General features: G+C 49.4%; 1 protein-coding gene across 1 annotated transcript; it reads right to left on the bottom strand.

The window, feature by feature from the left end:
• Window positions 1-411: 411 nt before the first annotated feature.
• On the bottom strand, window positions 412-1,666 carry LOC112590748 (histone-lysine N-methyltransferase SETMAR-like). Its single transcript, XM_025308212.1, has one exon. It carries the CDS (start codon window positions 1,505-1,507, stop codon window positions 476-478), a length of 1,032 nt encoding a protein of 343 aa, XP_025163997.1. The 5' UTR covers window positions 1,508-1,666; the 3' UTR covers window positions 412-475.
• Between the last annotated feature and the right edge of the window lie 15,423 nt (window positions 1,667-17,089).

Raw genomic sequence — 17,089 nt, 5'->3', positions numbered from 1 at the left:
AGTCGGTAAAGAGGAGCGCGAGCGGGTACGCTCGGTGGCCTCGGGACGACGGTGGCGCGACGTGCCTTAAGGCTACCGCGGTGTACTGCTTTAGGGACTATAAATGAGTTTGTTCCGCCTTTTTGTTGCACAGGTGGGTCTAAACCTTTAAAATTTTAGTGTATCGCGGTTATTAATCATTATTTTATCCTTATTTGCTTTTCGGCGGCAGGTTTAAGCATAGGTCTGCTAAATGTAACTAGGCTAGTAATATACTAGGATTTGACGTTATAAATTGTATTATAACAATGGCTTATTAGGTAAAATGGTAAGTGGTTAAATTATGTCTCTGTACTCAATAGCTATGGTACAATTAAGTATGTATATATATATATATATATCATTAGTCTATCCATTAAATATTAGGGGGACCGGAAAGTAATGTCGCTTTCTTACATTAAATTCAAACGAATAAATTTTTAATAAGTCTTTATTTTTAATCAATAATATAATCACCCTCGTTATCAACAACCTTTTGCCATCTAGTGTGCAAATTTTCAATACCGGACCGATAAAAATCAATTGGTTTTTGAGTAAAATATCTCGAGATGGCATTTTGGACATCATCCAAATTTTCAAATTTTTTGCCACTAAGAAAATGTTGTAGGGATCGGAATAAATGGAAATCCGAGGGTGCGATATCGGGCGAATATGGTGGGTGAGGCAGTACCTCCCACCCCAATTCATTAATTTTTTCCAGTGTTCGCTTTGCACAGTGCGGTCTCGCATTGTCGTGTTGCAGAATGACGCCCTTTCTGTTGACAATCGCCGGATACTTTTCGATTAAAGATTGGTTCACTCGATCCAATTGTTCACAATAAAGGTCTGCATTAACAGTTTGTCCAAGTTTCAGCACTTCAAAGTGAACAATTCCGCGAATACTCCACCAAACACACAGAAGCGCCTTTTTGGGATGTAAACCCGGCTTCGCAGTACTTCGTGGTGATTCGTTTGAAGAGAGCCACTGCCTTTTGCGTTTTGGATTATCATATAGGACCCATTTTTCGTCTCCAGTGATCAAACGATCAAAAAACGGTTCTGTATGGTGGCGTTGAAGCAATACGTTGCATATGATGGATCGGTTGGCTTTGTTCTCTTCGGACAGATTATGGGGGACCCAAACACCTGCTTTGCTTATTTTTCCAATCTGCTGTAAATGTTTCTGGATGGTCGACCAAGGTTGGTTAAGGGTGTTTGACAGTTCCTCGATTGTTTGACATGGATTTGCTTCCACTTTTGCCCTTAGCATGTCGTTGTCTAATGTTGTTGGTCTTCCTGATCGATAGGAGTCAGAGAGATCAAAATTACCGGATCTGAACTTGGAAAACCATCTTTGGCATTTACGAACGTCTAATGCACTTGGATAAACATCGCAAATGTTTTTGGTCGCAACTGTTGCGTTACTACCCTTGCGAAACTCAAAAAGCATACAATGCCGAATATGCTCTTCTGGTATTTGGCTAGCCATTTCACCCCAAATTACAAAAAAAGAGTTTAATATTGAATTATTTAGAAGTGAACAAGTCACAATAACCTTAAAATGACTTTGGCACGCCTTCGAGATACACAATGAGCTGACAAATGACAATCAAATATCGACATGCGCAGAAACGACATTACTTTCCGGTCCCCCTAATATATTGAAAATGAAGCTATAAATTATATATGATATATTGAAAATGAAGCTATAAATTATATATGACTTGTTACTATCTTGCAGGCCTTTCTGCAATTGTTTTGCAGTTTAGAAGGTTGCCATCAAATATTTTTAAAGTAATGAATTATTAAGTCAGATGTATATATATGTATATATCGTAGATGAAGTGTATTACTTCATATAATAGGATACAATATACTGGTTATATATATATATAAGAAAAGGTATTACGCGAGATATTATATAAAAATATCGGTTATATAGGGTGTTAAATAAGTGAGTGTGGTGCAATTTCAAAAGTGTAGTATATGTACGTATACTATATGCGCATAAGTGCGTTATTGGAGAGAGAAGGGTATTAAAATATTATTGTTACAGGTTCCGACGAATATAGAATATAGAAGGCGCTTGAGATGTGGGATATAGATAGTTCGTGACCTGTTGGTTAGCCAAAAACAGTGACAAAGAAAGGTGCGTGCCTGCCGACCTTGTTTCTCTTCTCGATTCAGTTATCCATTAAGTGGAAATCTTTACGGCAATTAGATTTTGGAAGAAAAATTTCCTTCTTTATGCCTCGGAATAGCAGGATGTTACAACGGCTGTCTGACCGTGCGAGCATAACGTTCCGAATTGATTGTTCTTCTCGCGCAACGTCGCAAATGTTTGCGCGTTTCATGGTCACCGGGAATTGCCCTCGACCACATCGAGCAATTGTCATCGAACGCGAGACAGTGTACAAATTGCGATTGTACACAAGTGCCATTCGGAAGCACCATTGTCCTAGTGACCGGGATTGTTTCCGCTATTGATCGAGTTACACAATGGTTTCAATGAGCAGTCACTATCTACGTACGCGCAGCTGTATGTTTTTCTCAGATATCTTATCTTTCGAGTAGTAACTCGATAAGAGAATGAGAACAACACTCTAGCGAGAGGGTATATAACGAGCGTGCGCCACATCGACCGATATCAGACCACCAAGACACATCGAACACAGAAGCACCATGAGCGCGAATGAAGATTGTTCGGTCATCCATTCGTGGCATCACGACTAGGATTTGAACGTATATGTACCTGACGACTACGAGTGTACGTACGATGATGAGCAATTTGCAAAAATCGTAAGTTATATTATATATTCGATCAAGCGAGCGCAAAATTCACTCGCCGCGATTCTCAAAGTTTCGTTTTTTTTCCAGTGTTTGTGCAACACCACTGGCGAACGTTCGATGATCCCGCCGTCCAAAATTGTTGGCTACTTTAGCATCGACGAACGTCAAAGCAATCGAGCGATGCGAAGACAGGCCAAATCGTTCAACAATTCAACCAGTAGTCACGGGAAGAGGTATGTGCACGAATATGCTATTGTTCCGGCGGTATTAGTGAGTAGTATCATATTATCATTTGTATATATGACCATTTTTTTCGTATATTCTATTTGGATTTTCTATTTGGATATTTTGTACATGTTTTTAGTGCCTAGGAGCCAATGGCGATATTAAACGCTATACAATGATCAAATTGCCCGGATATGTGCGCATCGGTAAAAGATACTTGAAGCGACAAGAACGACGTCACGAAATTGACCACCTTCATCATGGCATTTGGCGCGAAGAAGACGAGGATGCTATAGATATATTTAATTTAAACGATTTATTTACATCGTATGAAAATGTTGTTCCCGAACCGATAGAAGAATTGTGGATCGATGTTAATTTTGTTTAAATATACGTATAGTAGTACAATAGTTATCGCGCATTGTGCATTATTTATTCCTGCACCCTCCAAGTCGATTCCAAAAAGAAAAACTACGCGCCGTCGTATGATTACGAACGATTAGGACTCTGCGCAAATGCACAATTGTATAAATGTACAGTTGCGCATTAGTAACGTTCTCCCGCACTGGGAACAACGTTCCCGATTGACGACAGCAATTTTGGCGCGCTCGACGCTCGACATTCGCTCTCGACGTTCGCTCGACGCTCGATGAGACATTTCGCGTATTGGTCATATTCCACAGCACTTGAAACGTTCTCAATTGACGTCAGCATTTTTAACGCGATATACTTCGAATCGAGCATCGAGCAAGAATCGAGCGATTCGAGCAATTGTACGATAGTAACATCCCCCCCTACGTAGTACGGAGCAGTAGCGTTCCTGATCCTATTGTATCTCTGACTGCTCCGTACTGTACAATAGTACCGACCGCACGACGGAACGCCTCGTTATATACATTTTGCCCCTTCCATATCGCACATTTTGTGAAAAAAGGTGGGAACGTGCTAAACGTTATTTTATTAGTCAATTAAATGTCCCACTATTGTGCAAAATGTGCGATATGGAAAGGGTAAAATGTATATAACGAGGCGTTCCGTCGCGCGGCCGGTACTATTGTACAGTACATAGTACGGAGCAGTCAGAGGTACAATAGGACCAGGAACTCTGCACTTGTACAATCGTGCGAGCGCGACAATCGCGCGTTCGAGCAATTGTACAGTAGTAACGTTCTCCGTACGTAGTACGGAGCAGTACTACCTTCTTTTCGCAATTTTTCTCTCGCTCTCTCATCGGTTCGACGTGTGACGTGTCGCGCAAATGTCGGGCGGCGGTAACGATCATCGCGAGAGCGAACGTTTGAATGTTCGCGATACGTTCAACAATCTTCGTCGCACGCTGGCGCCCGGTCTGGCCAAAATGTCGGCAACGTGGTCCGACTGCAAGACAGTGTTGTGGAACACGCGAAATGTCACGTACATTATATGCTTGTTGGCTATCGTGCTGCTGATCGCGTTGATTCTCTCGTGGAATAAGAATTTCGTGGTGTTTCTGTGCGGTTCTTTGACGATATTCTCCGTATAAGGCGCGCTCGTGGTCAGCAAACAGTCGGGTTTCTCGGTGACAACGCGATCGTCAGTTCGTTCACCAGCACTGAAGAGGAGGAGCGCGAAGAACGAAATCAAAACGCCGCCACTCAGGCGTGCTCGATGGCTCTGCGCAGTAGATGATTGGTGTGTGCTTGTGTTTTCGTTCATGTTACGTTTTTCAATGTATCGTTGCTGTGTGTAAGTGTCGCGTAATCTGCACAAATTATGACGCTATTCTGTCCGACGCAATGACGATTGCGCGATTCGCGCCGTCTTGGGTCGTCGTTTGTGTGTCGTAACAGAGAATCACGTCGTCGAGTGACATCGTCCATGATCAACGAGGACACGAGTACCTGATTAGCGAACGAGCGATTGTACCAACTAGGACGAGCCAGCCAATATCAAACAGCGAATCAGTTTCATCGTCGTCGTTGTTGTCATCGCGATACATTGATCGCGCTCAGATCGTTTCGGAACCAACGATTGCGTCTGGCGACGTTCGCGGTACTCGGTGCGATACACCGCGGCGCGACGACGATAGGTAACACACGCACTAGAGAATCATCCGAAAAAACAAATAAAAAGAAATACGTCAATGGGTCCGTTTGCGCTAATCGCGATTGTAGCGATCTCGATCATCACGGCGCGCGTTTTGTCGTATATCGCGAGCGCGCGTTTGGTCTTTGACGAGGCGCGATTGATCGACGTGTCGTCGTTGTTGCGGCGCGACAATAACGCCGCGGAGAAAAATGCTCTCGCTCATTATTTGTCATTGGCTCAAAATTCCTGGTGGCTGGGTCAGCGTGCCGCGGAACGCGTTTTCGGCGAGTACGTCGACGGTGTCGGCCCGTCGATGTTGCGAGCTCAGGTGTTTCAGCGCAAACGCGACGGACTGATTATCGTGCATCCGCTGGAATGGTACGTGTACTATCGTCCGAACGATCAGTTTTACTTTTTGACCAATACCGGCGGCGGAGTCGCTCGTTGTCGACGAAACGAATGTTCGGTGTTGATGCTGAAGCAGCGTCCGATCGACGCGATTTCGTACGAGGACACCGTGGGCTCGTGCGCCGCGGTGTACAACGCCGGTTGTCTAGAGTGCAGTCGCCTCGAGCTGGTGCGTTCGTTTATGCGCGACGCCGAATCGGACGACCGTATTTGCGCCGAATCGAATCGCACGCGAGTTGTCGTATCGCTCGAATCTTTGCTGAACGAGCGAGACTCTTCGAGCGCGGTGACGCTGATCGATGTGCTGAATCATCTGATGGATACGGATGTGCTATAAAAAAAATGAACACGTTAGAGTCTCATGGGACCAAAGGAGCTTCCGCAACAATTTGGCGATTATGTCGCGTTCAAGCGGCCGCAAATATGGTCGAGGGTGTAAACAGCGGCGGTGTGCTCGTCACGTCGCGCGTGCGAACAATGATTGCGAACATTGAACGGAGCGTGCTACTGCTGATCGTGTGACGACGCAACGGCGATGAGTTGCGCGACAAGACGCTACGGGAACTAAGACTATAGCGTATTTATCGTCACACCGCGAACCTGTTTGACAGATGGTGAGACTGACTCGCGCGTATAAACGTCTTTTGCTCCTACGATTGTCAGCCGAGCGCGGTGCGTTTGCGATCGTTCAGAAATGCGCGATCGCCCGGTGTACGGTGGCCGCGATAGAATACGTGCGCGAGTTGGTACTGCGTACCACCGCGACTATCGTGAACGAGCGACGCGGTCGATCGTTGCTTCTCGTTGACACGAGAGACGTTGTGTTTTTGGCGTACATTAAGAAGAAACTGCTGTCCCGAAGCGCTCGATTGGTGGCCCGGCAGACGACGTTACCGTTTCATCGCGAACGATCGCGACGTGATACGCATCTGCGCGATGCGTCATCTGCTGCTACCACCGCTACGTTACCGTTTTATCGCCAACGATCGCAACGCAATACGTATCTGCGCGATGTGTCATCTGCTGCTACGACGAACACCGTTTTGCAATGTCACGTGTGTCATCGCGTGTTCGACAAAACGTTTCATTATCTGCAGCACATTCGCGTGCATTATCGACTGAATCTGTATCTATGCGAGCGTTGCGGCATTTCATTTGTGCAGCAGAACGGTTTGAATTATCACGCCTCTCACTGTTGTCGCGGATCCGCCAAATTGTCAGTCGTCGCCGCTGACTCGGCGTCGATCGTCACGCATTACGAAATGTGCGACAGTTGCGGCAAATTTTATAAAAAATTGCGAATTGCGAAATCATGTCTTGCGCACGCACACAATCTACAATGTCGAACTGGGTATCAATCGCACGCAGCAAGAATACGTGCGCGATTGCGCGTTGCCAGTCGTGCCACAGCAGCGTGGCCTATGATAATACGAACGATCAATAAACAAAAGCAAACAAAAGCAAACAAAAGCAAACGAGATTTCAAAGTATCGTTTCTTTTTCCCCCTCCGCGCTCCATTACAGCATTTCGTGATATTTTGCACGCGATTGATTCTCGCGATGAAAGTAAACATTCGTTCCGTAATGAAAAAAGAGGGGCAAATTTGCTATAGTGGGAGAGATATAATAGTGCCTTCGTACTACAGGGTGTCCCGTATGTACGAGCCGGCCGACGACTCGAAGTGGAACGAACAGCGACGAGATCGCCGCTGCGACGCCTTGCCGTTCGGCGGTGCGGATTCGTCACGCGGTGTACCGATCGCTCGATTGGTCCTGGCAGTCGCGTGCATAGTTTTGATGTTCTGCGCGATTCGCGGTCTGTACCTCGATGCGTTTCGTCGTCCTCGAATCGACGCGATCTCGCGCGATCTCGTCGCTTGGTACAACGATGGCGAATCAGCCGCCGCGGACGACGCGTCTCGAAACAACGGTCGACGCAATCGAGCATTGAGATTGCGTCGCGCAATGGACGTTGGAATCGATTCGTTACCGCGAGTGCGATTCGTTGGCAATCGTCCGCCGCGTTTGTCGCGTCGTCGTCGTCGAGAAATCAACGACAAGACGGCGCGCGAAATCGACAACGAGGGAGATCTTGCGGTGCGACGAAACGAGTGTCTGACGCACGGTGTGTTCATCTCCGCGGACGACGATTACGTCGACTGTCGTTCTTACTGCGGGGCGACCGACGGTGTCGAGTATCGATATTACGATCGATTGGGTGCGCTCCTCAACGGACGCGTTGCGCGCACAGATGGATACTGTTTGCCGACAGACGCGGCGATGTGCAACGAGAACACCAGTATCGCCGTGTACGGCGATCGGCTGGCGTTGTATACCGCAGACGCGCGCCTTTGCCGGCGAAGGTGGCAATCGTATCGTGGTGTGCAACGGTCGACTGTTGGATCGTGCCACCGGCAAAATCTGAATCGATCATATCGACTCGACTCTGGCGTTTGACTCGATCGACGAACCGTTACCGAACAACACGGGCTTTCGATTCGTGTGCCCGCCGGGTATGCGCGACGAGCGCGACAATGAGTACGTCGCCGCGCCGTTCGATCGATTGTTTCTGTTGCACAACACTTGCGCGTCTCTGATTCCACACGCGGACGAGAGCATCGCGCCGAATTTCGAGGAGAACACTTGCGAGTGCGGCGATACCGCGCGATACGACGAGCGATTGCGTACGTGTGTGCCCGATGAGCGCGCCGGCAACGACGACGCGTTCGATGCTCGCACGCTGCAGAGCGTTATTCGCGACGAAGGCGAACCGTGCATAGAAGCATGGATGACCGTGTCGCAGGCTCGCGGATTGCTCGACGAGTCCCGTATGTGCGGCGTGGAGCATGCGGATTCGGACCTGAGTGTCACTGGAGTAGGATACCAACGAGCGTACGGGGCTCTGTTCGGTCAAGCGGTGCCGTCGCCCGCGGCGATGCTGATGTCTCGCACGGTCTAATTTTCGCGATATACCATTTGTACGGCGCATTAATTGTAACGAGAGTGTAGGTTCGCTAAATAAATTTTTTAACATAATATTCAATCGTGTTTTATTTTAACAGTAAATCCATCGGCTCCCTCATATAATTGTAATTTTGGCCTCTTGTGGTTTCTCGTGTCAATTTCGATATTTTTTAGCATCTATCGTTACATTTACAGTACCATAGTTACGTTTACGCAGATTCTTATCGATACATCGTAAAATTATAACGTCGTCATCATCGTCATCGTCGTCGATCGTTATTGTACAGTTGACATTATCATTAACAGTCTCGACATCAACGAAGATATCATTACCATCGTCCTGATCAGCAGCATCGTTCGACTCGGGCGCCTCGTCCTGATCAGCCGCATCGTCCGACTCGGGCGCCTCGTCCTGATCAGCCGCATCGTCCGACTCGGGCGCCTCGTCCTGATCAGCCGCATCGTCCGACTCGGGCGCCTCGTCCGATTCGGCAGCATTCTCGCAATCGTCCAGTTCGACTATATCGATCTGCTCGTCCAGTTCGACGATACCGTCAGTATAGCCAATCAATTGACTTATTCGACGTTGAGATATCCAATAATTTGGATATTGCTGCGAATAGTCATTTATTGGCATCGGTGAAGTTTCCGTGGAACACGTTATTTGACAGTTTGATATTTCGTACATCTAAAAAAATATACAAATTGTTATTCAGTAAAATATTGCATTATTATGTGTATAAATGTTACTTACCGTGCAAACAAGTTGAGCCATTCTTTCAAAGAATACGCGATCGATGTGCAGAATGCGAGGTTGGTGCGAGAGTGAATGAAGCTCTCGCTCGCCATCGTGATATATACCGTTTCGTTATCATGAGAAACGCGCGTAGAGTGGTGTGGATTATCTATCAGTACCGATAAAACATTTTGACTACTTGTAGCGCGTTATCACGAAACATAGAGTATTTGCATTAAGATATCAAATACTTTAGCAAATAGTAAATAGCACGTGCGAGAAAAACAATTTTTTTTGAGCGTTAGATAACTTTCGATTGACGAAACATGACAAGCTCAAGTGGCACTTTGTTGATTATTCGTTCAAGCGATATCATTTTTTCGTATGGAAGTAGTAAACACTCGAACTCGCGAGCGTAAACACATTACGTAATTTGCGCCAACTGATTACAAGTAGGAGAAAAGACATTCAGGCTACCACGATCACTATCGTTCTTTTGACTGACGAGCAAGTTTTAATCTACTGAGAAACAGTAGTAAACACTCGAGCGAGCGTAAACACGTTACGTAATTTGCTATCTACAGGAAGATGAAAAAACTGGGCCATTCTGATAAGGATATATGTGTTTATTATAGCTACAAGTTCATCATCATCGGTTACAAGGCGCATCGAGCGTGTGCGAATACGCTAATTTTACAATGTTTTCGAGAAAAGACAACGCTCGCGCGGTGTGCTCGCAACGAGACCAGACATTCGATTCGACGCAATCTTGCTTGTGCGTTCGATCGGTTATTTGGAATCTGATAAAGCGACCATCGTTGCGCAATACCGCCTCAAAAGTTCGATTGTAATATACAAGATTGGGCGAGTCCAAGTCCAATTGAAACATACCGCATCGTGCGTAACGAGTCGCGGTGCCTAGACGCGGCAACGTACAGCCGATCGTTCCGGCTCTCCGATTTGTCTCGATAGTGTGCTCGATCTCGGTGGTACGGTCGACGTTCACTAACATAAAATAAAGTACATTCGGTACAATCGCGATCAATCGAACATCGCACGCGTTATCATCGAGTATTATTTTTTTTCGTTGATCTCGACGTTGCTCGTTGTCGCGATACGCATCGTCTTCTTCCTCTTCCTCGTAGTCGTCGTTGTCATCCGAATAGTCGGCCGGTTCGTCGTCGTCACTGACAAAACGTTCGCTCGAACGTTCGCGCGACGATAAACGAGGATCGCGATTGTTTCTCGTTGGTGGCGATTTTTTGGCCTGGCGCGACGACTCGGCGGCCGACGTACGCTGCGGTGACGACGACGCTCGCGAGACGCCGCCGATAGCGTTGGTTATTCTCTTGCGACCGACCCCGACGCCAGTTTGCGGAGGTTGGCGCCGTTTTACATTCGCGTCGTAATGATCAACGGTGGTCGCCATTGTCGATTGATTCGGCTCTACAATCAGACCTTTGTTTCTCCTCGGCGCGGGTCGTTTGACTCCTCAGTCGTTGCTCGGCCGATGATTCCTTCGCCTCTTTACACCATCGCGAACAGTCCGGTCACGAGGCTCGTTGTCGTTATCGCGCGCCGTCTCAAGCTCCTCTTCGTGCTGCTGCTGCTGCTGCTGCTGCTGCGTGGATGCGAGAAACAATTTCGGACAAAATTTACCGATGCAATTGAATCGCAAAAAATGAGCGGTGCACATGTTACACATACGACCGAGCGATTCGTCCAGCCGGCGACTTTGCACAATCGTGGCGAATTCGGACGTGTTCATGCGCCGGAGCGAGCACTCTGACTCGTTTACGTATTCGTACCAATAATCGATGAAGCGAATCATCAATTTGTCCATGATGTCGACGATATTGCCATACGTGCCGAATGAGCTCAACACCGCGAGTAGCCTTCGTTTCGCACGATCCGGATTGATGTCGGCGCCCTGACATATCATGTGAAATTGATCGTGCATATTGCATCGCACGAGTGTACGACCGGAGCACAGATTCGCTTCGTCGGGCGTCAGTGATCGTCTGAGCAGATCGGCCGAATTCGTTTGCGCGTCGATCGGCAGTACATTGTACGCGTTTGTAAACCTGATGAAATCATGAAGCGAATTGCGAGACAATAGTTTCAGCGTGTTCGCTGGATGAGCGCTCGATGTTCGCTGTCGATCGTAAACGAGCAGCGTCTCGTTATTCTGTCCGATGGGATCGGTTTTGATCATGTCATCCGGAACCGCTAGTTTGACTCTTCCTCGAACATTCGCCTGCGAGACGGTTGTTCGTTGTTTCCTCACGTTCGTCGGCGACAAAGACGACACTGGATCCTGGGCGCCGCTGTTAGTACTACCCGTCAGTAGTAGTAGTAGTTCGATAATGCTGCGCGATAGCAGCCGGTGTATTCGCTGACGTCGCACCGCTGCCGCCGCTCACTGTTGACAACGACGCGAAGGAAGAATCGACCGGAAGGAAGAATTGCGCCGACGTTTCGATCGCGCACATGTTCAGCGTCTCTACCGCGTTTTTCACGTCGTAGCCCTCGCGAATGAGTTGAGCGGTCAATTCGTCGTCGATGATTTGATCATTCGGCTGATGATAAATCGACTCGTTCGGAAACAACGACGGCATGTTTCGCGATTGCTGACGTTCACTCGCGGCCACTAGCGAATCGATCGTCGTCGAAAAATCCATCGTTATTGCGTTATCGCCGGTTTGTTCCATCATTCCGAGCACGATGTTTTTATACCCAAACGGACCGATCGCACTCACTCCTACTTTCCTACCGAACTTTTCCCACCCTTTATTTTTTTTGCGATTGTCACACCCAATCGCACTGCGATTTCTCGATCGACGCGCGACAAAACATCGCAAAATCTCCCTCGTTGTTAAGACGCGCGAGTAGGGCATTCATCATCATTATCAAAAAAAAGAAGAAATTAGCGCTGAGCGAATGTCAGATGCAACACGCGCCGTTTGTCGTCGAAAGCATTCGGATAATCCGTCTTGATGCGCTCTTTGATCTTGATCACTATCTCGCGAAAGTTTACTCGAGACACGAGGTAACCGGTTTCCTCGACAAATTCCCGCAGAAATCGATACAGATCAGTGTCGCGCATAGTCACGGTTGAGTCCTCGCGAATGCAATAACGTTGCAGTAGCAATTCGAACGGATCGATCATGACGTGCAAGTTTCGAGCATCGCGTATCATCGTGTCTGGCAGTTCATCTATGATTATCGGATCATCGAGTTTGTCGCCGGTAGTGTCGCAAAAGATTCGCACCGACCGTTTATGCATACGCGCATCGCGCCGCAGAGCGATCTCGTCGCCATGCGCAGAATTATCGTCCGCCGCTGCGATCGAGTCTGCAAATTCGGAAATTACGCTCGGTATGTGACTGTCGAGTTGCGGCGCCATTGTCGCGGACGATGATTTCTTCGCTGTCGCGTCGCCGTCACGCATATCGTCGTCGTCCGTATCCGGCTCGCAATCGGACGATTGCGACGATGACGAGAACGACGACGACGATTCATAGTTGTCTTCATCGCGCGACTTTGAGCGATTGTACATCTTCATCACACGATCGTTCAAGTGAAAGGCGAGCATTCGTCGAAAGAGCGCCAATCCTTGCGCCCCGGTGTTAAGATGCGCTTTAGTCGCCGCGTTCAAGTTCAATTCCGCGTGTTCTATCAGTCGCTCCACCTCGGCCTGGTGCGTCGCGATCGCGTCGTACAACGCGTACGTGGCGTCGTTGTAGGTGCACATGTCCGTGCCGTAGTGTTCCATCGTGAGAAACAGACCTGTGCGAAACGCTTGATAGTGGCATCATGCTCATCAGGTCGGTATTCACCTCATCTTTGATGCCGTATCTCAGCGTGGCGTTGCTGAGTGTTCCGCTGAGCACGCTCGAACACACCGGTCGCAACACCTCCGACACGAATTCGCTCTTACCGCTGTCACTCGTGCCCTGCAGCAGCAGCACGGTTTTGAGAAATTGTCCGGGAAATCGAATTGCCGTGATGTAACGCAACAGAAACATAATGACGCGGGTGTCGCCGCGCGCAAATATGAACAATGTGACCACGGCCGTGCAGATGCTATACGCTAGATCATTCGAAACATCTTTACCCTCAGGCCTCGAAGTTGCATACGCGGTCAGTCCCTTCGACAGAGAATTTGTATCGTACGAGTGAATGCGACACTCGGGATACAGACGAGACAGCGCCGTGTGACATTCGTCAAACAGCGAGCATCGCGGATCGGACAATTGAGCGAACGCGTTCATATTGTCGCTCGGTGAGCGCGCGTCCCGCAACGACGCCGGTAGATCGGTCAGACCGTGCGCGATGAATCGCTGCTCGTCGCGATCGCTCGATACACGATGATGCGACGTACGAATAAACGCAACACGCCGTCCTCGCTCGCGCGTCACTAGAAACAAGTAAGCCGTCGCGATGTTTACTAGAGTCGCGCTATCGTCCTCGGTCGCGACGGACGAGGATGCGAACGATACCCAACGCACGAGCGCCTCATCGTTGGCGTGAGCTTGCGCGAATTCGTGCAAACGCCAGGACGCGCAAAAATTGCGCATCGCATCCAGACTAACGGTCGTAGTAGTAGTCGTAGACCGTAACAATTGCTCGCGCGAGTCTAAATCGTCGCATCTGCGATTGCGTCGCGTCGCACGTTTCGTTCCGATTGATACGTTGAACGACGGTGGTACGGTGTGAAACATCACCGAGGCGGACACTAGATCGCGAATCGAGCGTTGTCGTCGCGATGTCGTCGCAGCCCGATCGTGACACGTCCGCGATCACGTTCGCGTTGTCGTCAGCGTCGTCGAAGCTAAGTATGATCTTGCGCTTGTACTTTTCGAGCTCGCGCATCAGCACCTCCTGATCGGTAAGCGGTCGCGACGCCTCGTCGCTCGCTTTCGCATTGTCGCGTCTATCGTTGTTCGACGTGTGGGCGAACGACGACGACGAGGCGGAGATATCGTTCTCGACGCGACAACCGTCCCATTCGCGCGCAATCGCTTCTCGCATTTGTTTGCGCAATAGCGATTGACTATCGACAAATGAATCTCTGGCCAGTCGTTCGACCACGCGCTCGGCTGACTCGTCGGTGGACTTGATTGACGACGAATCGGCCGCACGCGTCGTCAGTAACAACGATCTGCAACCGAGAGGTGCGTACAACATGTATGTCATGAGCACGCTAGAGTTACCATGTTGCTGCTGCGATAATTCCACGAGAACGCGCATCAACTGTCACACGCCATCGCGACTCGATAGCAATTGACGTCTGAAAGAGTGGGCCAGATTCAGCGCGATGATCGTTGAATGCGCACGCGAACGGCGCTGACTCGAGCAAATTGTATCGGGGCGTCGTGTTCGCCTTAAAAGGATAGCAACCTTTGACTTTGAGAGACTGTCAGCTTGTACCACTAGGTACAAGTAACAATGCATCTCTTCTTTTGTAGGCCGTGCGCTCGGATAGCACTAGAGATGTCGCTTCCGAACGACATCTCTTCTCAACGTTATCTGGGAGTGAGGAGAGTGTCGTGAGCGCTGGAGCGTCAGATAGCTCAGTGGTCTAGAGCAGTCGCCCGGCAAGCGAAAGACCCCGAGTTCGATTTCCCGGTCTAGGACTATCGCGCTCTCGATTATTTTTCTCCTCTCGGAACGAAAAAAAGAGATGCAGGTCCCGAAACGCACGGCGTCCCGTCGCCACCTAGTACGCCCTCTTTCTTTCATGGTGGATCCCCTTCGGCGCGTTGCAAAACGTGTCCAAGCGCCAGGGGGCAGCCAAAATATGGCGTCGACCCCGGGGCTTATTCTATTATTTGCACCGGATAAGGAGGGGCAACGGTGGAGGGCCGGCATACATGGACAGCAGGTCTTAAAAAGGATAGCAACCTTTGACTTTGAGAGACTGTCAGCTTGTACCAACAGGTAAGTAACAATGCCTCTCTCTGTAGTCGCCGTGTGCTCGGGATAGCACTAGAGATGTCGCTTCCGAAACGACATTCTCAACGTTATCTGGGGGAGGGGAGAGTGTCGTGAGCGGGGGAGCGTCAGATAGCTCAGTGGTCTAAGAGCAGTCCGCCCGACAAAGCGAAAGACCCGGGTTCGATTCCCGGTCTAGCGACTACCGCGCTCTCGATATTTTCTCTCCTCGGAACGAAAAATGAGATGCAGGTCCCGAACGCACGGCGGCGTCCCGTCGCCACCTAGTACGCCCTCCTTCTTTTAATTGCAACAACACGGACGACGTAGCGATGTGCATCGTCCGCTCGTTTTGTCGCTCATCGGCCGTAGCGGCGAACTCGTTTATCGCGATTGACGCCCTGTTGCTCGATGGTTCGTCGCCGTCGCGGCAAGCGCGTCGTCAGTGCGCCCAGGTTGTGCGTTCCGGCACCACGTTCGAGTACAGATAATGATTTACCGCGTCGCGAGAACACACCATGGCGAAATATTCACCCGCGTGTTCTATCGCGTGATGCGCGAATCGATTCAACTGACGATCGGTCGTCTCGTTGAAACGATAACGCTGCGGCGGATTGCAGTCCTCATATTGATCGTGAGGGTGCGCGACATTGCGGGATGCTCAGCTTGAATCTGTTCAATAAGAGATTCAGCACAATGTGATGCGATGTGCGCTTGTCCATAGTAGGACGCACAAACTTGTCGAGCGTTTGACCGCACACGATCGTCGTCTAGCCGCTTTCTGGGACGCGTTTTCGCCACCTGTTACCGAAAACGATTGGCCGCACGCCCAGCGCGCTGCCGCGATATGTTTTCCAACGAGCTCATCGCCTCGATCAATCCGACGCGAAAACGTCGAGATCTCGACGCGCGATTATTAACCGCCGCGGATTTGGCGCCATCGAGACGCCTCGTCGTCGAGTCGACGTGTCGTCGCGCGTCGGTTTCACCGAGGCGTCTCGATGCGTTCGCTCCTTCACCAGTGAAATGTATCTGGCTGCAGATACTTGGCGAACGTGTCCGAAATTGCGCGCACATGAGCGTGTCGTGTCCGGATCGAGTATCGCGTAATGCCATGCAAAAAGTTTGCCAAGCTCGAGCACGTCTCGCGCGCGCAACAGTTCGGCGTAGAGATCTCGAGCATCTGGCGCGCTCAGACGAGTAATCGTTGTGCTGCTGCTGCTGCTATTACTACTACCGTTGTCCTCGTGAACGACCGAATCGAGTATACAACGCCTCGCGTACAGATACTCAAACACGATATCGAGCACCTCTGTCGCGAATACAGACTGTCGTAGAGCACGTCGGCGGCCACACACGCGCCGTTTTGCAGCAAACGACCGTGCACGGACATTCGTCGAGCGGCGTCTTCAACGGCTCGCGGCGCATAGCAAGGGAAACAGCACCATTTCCGAGATGCACATTTTATCGAGAATCGATGCGGAGCGACCGTCACCGAGACGCTGATAATGATACAGCAGAAAAGCGAGTACGTCGCGTAAATTGCGAATCGGCGATCTTGTTGCAGGCGACCAGAAAGAATTCGCACACCTCGCCGAAGCAAAAATTTTTGCCAAACACGTAAAAGTAAAACTGCGACAGCGTGATGGACGGTGTGGCGTTGATCAGATGCAGCAACATCAGAATGACGCGCGTTCCCCTCTGCTACTAGTCGCGACGTTGCTCAAGCACGTTCGTATTCACAAGAAAATCCATAAAGCTCGGACATATCTTTCGATACAGACTCACATGTTCCACGTAATATTTAGCATTTTGTGGTGACGGTCGCTCAAAGCGGTTGCATCTCTGTATCTTCGGATCAGTCGGTCGATTATGCCTTGATGCGCCGGCATGGTCGCGCGCGTCATTATCAAACGCAGGAATAGCGCGCGACAGACGCATCGC

The sequence above is a fragment of the Harpegnathos saltator genome, unplaced genomic scaffold (genome assembly GCF_003227715.2).
Source record: "Harpegnathos saltator strain DR-91 unplaced genomic scaffold, Hsal_v8.6 scaffold141, whole genome shotgun sequence".
In the NCBI taxonomy this organism is placed as follows: domain Eukaryota; kingdom Metazoa; phylum Arthropoda; class Insecta; order Hymenoptera; family Formicidae; genus Harpegnathos; species Harpegnathos saltator.
Note: the sequence above shows the minus strand (reverse complement) of the source record. Positions and strands in the feature narration are given on the sequence as shown.